Raw genomic sequence first — 10643 nt, forward strand, 5'->3', positions numbered from 1 at the left:
GCCTCAACTTCTAGACACAAATTTATTAAAATTAAAACACGGAAATCAGCGAAGAGATCTCTTTTCAACGAATTTATTATCAAGCTGTACAGTCGTATATATATGAAAATGTTTTATTAAAGTACTAGTTCCGTGAGGAAATGTGAACACTAATAACCAAGATTATAATAAGGTGATTAGAATGAATAAAATGTTTTGGATACATTAATTAAAGGTCATAGAGGTGTAAAATAAATAAGATGATCTGATGAGTATTCATGAATAAAATAATGAGAATATAAAATATAAGTAAAGGGGAAATGGAGTAATAATAATAATAATAAAAGAATGATAATAATAATGATAATATTAAGGCCATGGTAACGATAATGATAAGACGTACTTCTTTTGTACGCATAGTTCTGGTTTGAGCTCATGGATGGTAAGAGCTTCGGCTATTTTTAAGAGTTTGATCTGAAGAAATCTGGGTAGATTTGAATGAATCGTATAAACAACCTTAAAATCAGACTGTGGATCCGTAGAATTATTGCAGTCGATTAGGTGTTGAAGTATAGAACTCCTAACTGCTTTCTTTTCACCCTTGTAGAACCAAACTGGGATATGTTCTCGTATCCGAGTTGAAAGCGAGCGTTGGCTAAGGCCGATGTACCTTGCTCCACAAGAGCAGGTGAACTGGTAGATGCATATGGAGGTGACCAGACGCGACAGCTTATCTTTTAATGATACAGAAAATAAATTCCTACCAGTGAAGGTTATTCGTAGTTTTGCTGCATTAAATGTTCTTTTAATCTTTCTTGTTAGACGATTTTTTATTATGTCTGGTGCTCGATCACCTTTAAAATCCAGACTTATATAAAGGCTTTTCTTTGGGATGCAGCAACTAGATTTCCTATCCAAACTACTTCTATTCATATTCTTCTCTATGAAACGGTCTGGGTAGCCATTTTTCATCAAAGTTTTCTTGAGGAATGCGAGTTCTTCGTTAATGCATTCCGTACTACATATTCGATGTATACGATAACATAAAGTTTGAATCACATTTCTCTTTCTACTTAACGGAACCCAGCTATAGAAGTTAGTTAGTTGGCCATTCCATGTTAGCCTTCGAAAAATGGATCGTTTTAAAGAACCATTATTTCTTCTTACTAGACATACATCGAGAGAAGGGATTGATTTGTCGCGTTCCATTTCTAATGTGAGGTCTATGGAAGGGTGGCATGAATTAAAAGAGTGTAAGATATCATTTAAATCAATATTGTCGTCACAAACGACAAAGGTGTCGTCCATGTATCTTACGTATAGGTGTAATCGATTTATCAGTGAATTGAGTTGGTCGTTTTCTAGTTTTGCGTACAAAAGAAGTACGTCTTATCGTTATTGTTACCATGGCCCTAATATTATTATTATTATCATTCTTTTAACATTATTATTATTATTATTACTCCATTTCCTCTTTACTTATATTTTATATTCTCATTATTTTATTCATGAATACTCATCATATCATCTTATTTATTTTACACCTCTATGACCTTTAATTAATGTATCCAAAACATTTTATTCATTCTAATCACCTTATTATAATCTTGGTTATTAGTGTTCACATTTCCTCACGGAACTAGTACTTTAATAAAACATTTTCATATATATACGACTGTACAGCTTGATAATAAATTCGTTGAAAAGAGATCTCTTCGCTGATTTCCGTGTTTTAATTTTAATGTTTAAATGGGAATTATATACCAACAAATTTATTAATTTTTCTCATACATGCTTCACCTCAACTGCATTATAATTTCAATACCTATAATATAGTGTGAACTATTTGATTTATTTATTTTTGAACGTTATCATTACCATGCAATTCTTGATCCCAGAAAGATTCTGGAGTATTTGATCCAGCTACTCTTGTGGAATAGACCTGGTTAGTTTGAAGACGATCCGTGCAATTTAGGACTTTAAAATACTGGTAACTGAGTATCGTCCAGAGAAACGTTGCCTAGGCGAATAAGGAAGAAGTTGGTTCCACGAAGCGTGCACAGACCTCATAGCAACTGCCTACAACAGATTCAGCAAGTCGGATCTTATTGGATATTTGTTATGTGCAACACGGATGCTGTAGTTCAGCTGAGTAGCATCATTGCCTTATTGACAGGTCTGCGGAACAAGTTGTCTGGAAACTTGGAAAATGACAGTCATAAAACGGGTAGACAAACAAGGACGCGCAGTGTAAACAAGAAGAGAGATATCGACAGGTCTGCTATCGATGGACCAGACAATAGCACTAGTGATGACATACTGAAACTCAGTACCATCATAACGATGATGGTACTAGACTCCCTCAACAAACTTGAGCCTCCCTGCACAGGATCCTTGAATGCGACGGTGGCTCCCAAAATCTCTGTATGTGATTGGACCCATGTTAACAGAGTTAAAAAGGACCAGGTGTCACCGTCCAAGATGAACATTCCAAGTACTGTACGGAAATCAACTGATGACTCGGCCTTACAGTCTACCCCCAGGAATGTCTGTCTAGTTATCAAATAGTTTAGGAATCGGAAACGCGCTTCGACCTCCAAACAACAAGGTGCTGAACCTGAACGCACTGGTAAACCTGGTAAATCAATAACGGTTCGTGGTGACTCTCCCATAATCATGAACCGTAAAGACAACCCTGACCTGCCCCTCAGTTTGAAGGATTAAAATGACAGGATGCTCTGAGGAGAATTAAATAAGAAGCTTGAACTTCCTAGAATAGGGTCTTTGATGGTCACACAGCTCCCTCGGGGAAAGAACTGTAACCATCAAAATCACCTGAGGCTACTTCGTGCAACACTCATCCGGAACATCCCTAAAGAATCTCACGATAAGTTTTCCCACGGAAGAAATATCATTGTGCAAAGTGTACCGGAAAATACGGACCCAGGTCAAGCATACTCTGATAGTAGGGGATGGAAATTCATCAGACAACCCTTGGAGTTCAAAAACATTCTGACTCAACATATGATGATACTAGCCAAGAAGGATGGAGATTCTAGACCCTGGCTAATGAAGATAACTTTCCAATCTTCTCATATGGCGGCTGCAACTCTGAAAGCATTTTGTGCCAACAAACGTCGGTTGCCAACTGGAATCCATATGCATCCGGATAGGTCACACAACATCAGGATCAAGCACAAAGGCAAGTTGGAGCTGATGATTCCACTTGTGGACTGTCTTGATCATAAAAAAAGTGCAAAGGACAGGGTCTATCAACTCGGTAAACCTTGTATAGGTAGGCTACCGGTCCATTCACGTAAGACTCATAGAGACAAACAGGAAGAAGCCCACGCGTTTCAGATTGAAAGCATAAACTGCTTATACATGAACGCCGCGAGTTTACAAAATAAAATGGATGAGCTACGTGAACTTGGCAACGCTAATAACGCTCATCTGATAGGAATATCTGGTTCCCCTGAGGAAAGGCGATCACTCCATCATATCCCTCAGTTTTGTCAGCAAAACTGAGTTAAGATATCCCACTAACAACAGGCGCTGGAATTTCAAACGGTTGAATATGTCAGTTTTACAGGACTACCTACAACAGATGGATTGGGATGTTCACCTTCAACTTGATGTGGATGAACATTTGGATTTCTTACTCCACATGCTCTTAAGTGGTACAAAGCATTCAGTTCCTCAAACAGCCCCCAAAAGCTACAAGCAACCTACAATCATCAAGAGCCATATTCTTCGTTTACTAAGCAGCAAAAGGCACTGTTGGGCAGAATACAAACTAACTGATAATCGCGCGTACAGGCAATACAAACATATAAGGAACATATGAACAAAGGCAATAAGAGAAGACAGGCTTCAATATCAGATAAGGCATATTGATAAATTTGTCTCCAATTCGAAATGCTCATTCCGTTATGTAGCTTCTCTCCGACAAGCCAGAACTAGAGTTTCCCAACTGCTGGGTCCTGATGGGTCGACCAATAACTGCGGTGATGCTGCTAACCTTTTGGCTGAACAATACTCTCGGACATTTCAACCGACCCACATCAACTACACTGATGAAAGCTTCGTCTGCAACTGCACAGCACTTTCCGAAGTGAACCTAAGCGCTGACTTGGTGCTCCGTAAACTGCAGTACATAAGAAAAGACACTTCTCCTAGTCCGGATATGGTTCACTCTGCTATACTGAGGGAAACAGCTTCAATCCTGGCATCACCACTTAGCGTGATGATTTTACACCCGCTAAGCAGAAGCAAACTGTTAGAAATTTGGAAGCTGGCGCGTATCACACCAATTTTCAAAGGAGGTCGACGCAGTGAACCTTCAAGCTACCGACCAGTGGCTCTTCTCTCTATATGTCCTAAAATGATAGAGTCCCTGATATGCGACGGTATACACGACTAACTATTATCCTTAAAGTTCTCACCCCAACAGCATTGTTTCAGGAAGGGTCGCTTTTGTACAGTCAGCCTGCTGACTGCGGTGTACAAATGGACAAGCATCCTTGATCGCAAGAGGAAAGTTGACATATTTTACCTTGACCTCTCAAAAGCTTTTGATAGGGTCAACCATATATGTATCATAAATAAGCTTAAACGATTAGGTGTTAAACCCTCATTGATTGACTTGCTCACTTCGTATCTAGAAAACCTACATTTTAAGGTCAGGGTTAACTTCACTCTTTCTGGGGATGGAATGTCCTAGTAGGGTCCCCCGGGACTCAATACTAGGACCTCTTCTCTTCTTGATTTACGTTAACGATCTTCCACAACAAGTTTCATCTGACTTATTGCTTTTTGCTGATGATGTGAAACTTTGGAGAGAGATACGTAACCAAAAGGATATACTAGCATTTCAGGAGGATCTGACTCGACTTCAGAGTTGGGCAGACGACAACGGACTTACCTTCAACACTTCAAAGTGTAAAGTAGTCCATCTGCGACATGTTGCAGACTATAGTTACAACTTAGGAAACTCCTCCCTAGAAGTATCCCAAGTCGAAAAATATTTAGGAGTGTTGGTACCCTACGACTTGAAGTCGTACGCTAACTGTGACAAAAACGCCTTTCAAGCAAACCTTGCACTGGTAACCTCGAAGCGCATTTTTGGTCATTTTGACGGTAGAACCTTCCACATAATCTCCAACAGTTTTATTGGTCCCCATTTAGAGTACGGAAACATAGTATTTCCTTCCTCTCTTCAAAAGGATAAGGACACTATGAAACGTATCAAACGGCGAGCCACAAAATCAATTCGGGGACTCAACTTCAAGCCTTATGAAGAGCATCTCCAATCACTTAATCTTTACTCGATAGAGCATAGGCGTCTTAGAGGTGACCTTCTTATGGTTTACAGTATCCTTAAAACTTCTGATTATCTCCTTAAACACCTACTTAAGCTTAGTCACAATACTAAGCTAAGGGGTAACACCCAGAATCTTTTTTGAAGGAGTTCAAGCATCCATGCTTCAGAGCAATGAGGTTTGCAGAAGTATCTGCATTCGTATCAAGTGACAATCCTTTGTTCCATTATGATGAAAGCCTCAGAAATAGAGATCTCGAGTGGAGTGTGTAAACGAATGTCGGCTTCATTTAAAGAAATACAATGAGTACGATCGAAGCTGTTGGCCGCCACTTTGATTTTCAGATACCAGATGTCTTGAGCATTAATAGTTTTCCCGAGAAAGTCTAGGTAGTCGGTTTGGATTTGAAATTTCTGAATATTTACAGTAATGCCATGCTTTTTCAGTCACTTAAAGACAAGGTCCAGATGCTGGTGATGAGATTTTCTGTCCTGACTTGCAATCAAGTAGTCATCAACATACGCATGTTCGAAGTTGACGCCTCGAGAAACATCATCGATGAACCTTTGGAAAGTTCGGGCAGCATTTCTTAGGCTGGAAGGTATTCGCAAAAATTAGTAGAGTCCGAAATGAGTTTTGATAGCTTTTTTCGGAATATCGTCAGAAGCCATAAGGATTTGGTTAGAGGCTTTAACCAAGTCGATTTTCGAAAAAAACAGTTGTACGTTTCAAGGTATCTGTCAAATCGTGAATGTAAGGCAACGAGTAACGATCAGGAACGGTTTTCGCACTCAATCTCCGATAGTCACCAGTTGGACGCCAATCGTTTCTGTCCTTTTTAGGGACCCTATGAAAAGGAGGTGTACATGTGTCGAGTGATTCCTAAATCTATCATGTGGTCGAATTCGTTTATGGTCAACCTCAGCTTTTCGGGAGCCAGTCGACGTGCTTTCGAGAATACAGCTGGTCCTGTAGTCGTGATGTGGTTTGTGACATTGCTGGTCTCACATGGTAATTTCGTTTGCGTGTGGTATATCGAGTAATATCGAGAATGGTTGATATAAGGGGTCTATGGTGTGCTTAATTATGACTGGAGATAATTTGCAACCAGAAAGAGGAGTTGCGCAAACAGATAACTTAGTGTTTCCGTCTTTTAGCTTTCGTTTGCGTGTACCGATGAGTAGATTGTGGTGTTGTAGCAGGTCTATACCAATGATTGGCATAGAAACATCTGCAACAACGAAAATCCAGTGGATGGGTTTGCGTAAACCGACGTTAAGGTAGACGTACCTTTTCCCATATGTGGCGATCGGTTTTCCATTTGCCGCCTGTAAGTGTAAAACAGATTCGTGAAGTCGATCGTTAGAATTCTCAGTAAGAACGCTAACTCCTGCACCAGTGTTGACGAGGTAGCAGACTTTCGTGATCACATCTGTGACGTACAAAAAACATCTATGTTCTCCGGCTATGGTTGTCGTTAACGCGTGCCGGCTGAGAGTTTCCCGCATTGTTTTTCATGTCGGTCTATTTTGAGTTCGGAAACTTCCAGGGTTTTCTGAAATTTCTGGAAGACCCACATACTGGTTATGTTAACAGAACCGGTAGGGGTTATCGGTCTCTCGTGGTCTAGAGACAGATCTCCTACGTGAAGTGCTTCTTCGCAGGGTGTGTGACCATTTACGGTCATAACTAAATCTAAGATCACGTGTAAGTGTATGACATAATTCCGTAACGTCATTTCGTGTCGTCTGGAAAACCTCGGCATTATAAGATTTTGCGATCTCTAGAATGCGGTTAACAGATGCAGCTAGCTCGTCTACAGGGTTGTTTTGAAACTAGACAAGCACTGCCTGCACTTGTTGAGGAAGATTAGACAATAAAAGTTGTCTAAATAGGCACTAGCTGGAATGAGGATAATGTAGTAGTCTACGAAGGAAAAAACATCCAAGAATGCAAAAAATATCACAGTATATAAAACGTAAAGTAAAACAATGACATATAAAGTTCCAAAAAGGACCAGACTCACAGTTTACGAGTTGGTGTACCAGATAACGTTAGCTCACTCATGAAGATGGCACAAGTATTCGCTGTTTGACAACAACTTCTCGATATACTGATAGCCTATCAAATATATCTTCGAACCTCTTCGTTTGTTGGGTACGTTTCGATTATAGAATATGTTACTGGTTAAGGTGTTGTCAAACTCCAAATACTTGTAGCATCTTCAAAATTTAAATTTGAAAATGTTTAGGCCGTATATATTAAATGTTACGGTAAAAGATTCCATGCAATTTATACTTCATCAATCGAATTTCATCAATAACACAGTCTAACAAAAAATACCAGAATATTTTAAAAAGAGCTTCTACTAGTAAAATAATGATTGTTTTATAGTCACATGGACATTTGTTTATTTTGCTTCAAAATATATTTATCAAAATTGTTTTGTAATTTTCATTTAAAACATAGATGATCTACCTTACATATTTCATTCATCATTTATTCATTACTTACTGTTAGAAAAACACTGGTGTTAATCATCAGCTTAATTAGGAAAACGAAAGGAATCGTAAACTTCTGTCAATTTGAAACCTGTTTACTTGGCAGATTGATGTTAAATAACTAATGAAATACAAAACGAATCAAATAACAGTTTCGTCCACGTATGATTCTTGAAAGTAATTTGAACAACATATAACCTTGGCAATTAAAAAAATCAACATAAGACTTTCAGATACTATAGCTAGGATGTAGCATTTTAACAAATAATTTGGGCGAGACTATAATTTATGGACGACCTTTGAACGAATCATAAGTGACCTTGAGAAATGTTGGTCAATTAGTAAACAGTCAGCATAGGGTAAAAATATATTATAAAAAACCAAATAATTAAAGTGGATATAATTCTTTTATATGGTCCAAAAACTTGTCAATGTTAGAAAAAGGTTCAAAGGTTCCAAAATCGTAATGCATAAAGTAGAGGAACTCATCCATATGGCTTCATAATAGTTGGTCTCTGGAGCCATGATAAGGTCATAAAAACCCTCTCAGCCTCGACCACATAGCTTCATTATTGTTTGTGTGTACTCCGGTTGTGTAAGTTTATCATTTTTATTATGGATATGTCCTTACAATACTCATACCACTAAACAGCCGAAGTTTCAGCAACATCTGCGATTATTGCAGCCAATGTTACTATTGCTTTCATTATACAGTTAGCGGCAATTATTATAATATGCCGTAGTCACAATCTGGATCGAGCGATAAAGGTTCCTATTCTAGCAAACGTCTTCCTTCAACATATATTACATCGAAGGACAACATCACGGCAGTCTGCACAAGGTTTACAAGTCATTTAATACTCGTAATTACAAATACAGCAACTTCCTAGTAGCTTCATTTGTTGTAGCCGCTTAATTGCCAAGTCTTCTCTAAAATTCTCTTTGCGAAGCGATCGTACATGAGCATCAGGTACTGAAATTGGAGCCGTGACCTTGAAATCGCACAAACGCTTCTGATTGGTCCGTCCATAAATTATAGTCTCGCCATAATTTGTTATTTAACAGTTCACATATCCAATTTATGAGATTAAGACAAAACAATAGTCCAATATGACCAGTGATGTGTTCTATGGTTATCTTGGTTTAATCGGCCTCCGATTTAAATTAATTATCTTATACAAATGTATTTACTTAACTTTATGATATTTCCTCATCTGTAATTAGTTCAATATTTTTTAAAGAAACATACATGGATTGGTCGGAGTTAGACATAAACACCATCGGATGCCGGTTCAGTGGTCTATCGGTTAAGTGCTCTGGCGCGAGACTGGTAGGTCCTGGGTTCGAAATCTCGCAAGGCGAGGTCGTGGATGCGCACTGCTGAGGAGTCCCACAGTAGGACTAAACGGCCGTCCAGTGCTTCTAGGTTTTCCCTGGTGGTCTAGCTTCAATTAACTCACGCTTTCAACTATGAAAAAACTTACAAGTACTTAATATGATTAGATTATTTTTTTAATTTGAAAATGAGTCCCAAAAAATTTAAAAAATTTTTATTGGCTTATTATTAAATTTTAACGAACCAGTAGAAAAAATAAACTAATTGAATAAAACTATGCGTGGGTGTTGTTAATTAATGATAATTAAAAAAATATAAATATTATATATATTCGATAAAGAAGGTTCTTCAAGTATATTACTTATCTTATAATTAGTAACAAGTATATACTATTCACTGGTTTCATAATTATGTTTACCTATTTAAAATCATTATCATTATTCTATTTGATATTTCTATTATGTAAACATGATATTCAATGTTATTATACAAATTTGAAAACAATTGATTGGCCTAATCCATTAACTTTATCAGAAGCTATTCTATCTGAACAGGCAGCCATTGCAGAAGCTGCTTCAAATTCAGCACTCCCATCATCATCCTCATCAATATTATCAAGGGGACAATTTATTGCACCAGATGTTGACTATTATCCAACATGGTCTGAATCATATTTATATTTAAAACCTCAAAGAAATATTGATGAAGAACTAAGAAAATTGAAAGCGGAACCTCCAAGAGGATTACCTAATGTGATGAGATATGGTTAGTTAGAATAAATAGAAGATTATATAAACAGTGAAATTTTTATGCAAAATCATAATAATAATAATTAGTAGTAGTAGTATAAATATTAACAACAATAAATCAACATATTTCTGCTGTGTAAACATTACAAAGACATCATTACCATTGTGATTGTAAGGCAAAGGAGGTAGATGAAATTTAGTATTTACAAAGACTATATACCAATGCCTATATTATGATATATACATATATATATATATAATTTTAAAAAGTGACTAACTATTATCACTACTACTAATAATATATATCTACTACAAGAATAATTCTTATTCACTATTCGTAAATATTAAAATTTTAGATTATTTTTTTAAACTACTTTTATGTTCCTTTTATTGTTGAGTAATACATGTATCTATGGGTAATGGTATCGAGAACGCATCGTTATGGTTAGTTGAATGATGGTGAATGCATTGTGATGAAATGTATTTAATAATAAGATAGTAAAACACCACGATCTGATATTTTACGTTTGTTAACGCTTACTATAAGATGTAGGGGTATATATATATATATATATATATATATATATATATGACATGGTATAGTATCTACCAAACTACTTCTTAAATAGTTGATATTGTTTTATGGATGATAAGTAGTATGTATAAAACTGAATTTAGCCATGAATATGTTTAGTAGATTCAAAAGTTTGATATCACCACGTGGATTTATTTGTTATTCCAATAGTACGATATAGTT

General features: G+C 37.0%; 1 protein-coding gene across 1 annotated transcript; it reads left to right on the plus strand.

Annotated features, from left to right (window-relative positions):
• Positions 1-9547: 9547 nt before the first annotated feature.
• Smp_161240 (hypothetical protein) lies at positions 9548-9907 on the plus strand (the record flags this gene model as incomplete). The annotated part of the gene is made up of 1 exon (XM_018795965.1): positions 9548-9907. One exon carries the CDS (start codon positions 9548-9550, stop codon positions 9905-9907), a length of 360 nt encoding a protein of 119 aa, XP_018646938.1.
• Between the last annotated feature and the right edge of the window lie 736 nt (positions 9908-10643).

The sequence above is a fragment of the Schistosoma mansoni genome, assembly GCF_000237925.1.
Source record: "Schistosoma mansoni, WGS project CABG00000000 data, supercontig 0177, strain Puerto Rico, whole genome shotgun sequence".
NCBI classification, from domain to species: Eukaryota; Metazoa; Platyhelminthes; class Trematoda; order Strigeidida; family Schistosomatidae; genus Schistosoma; species Schistosoma mansoni.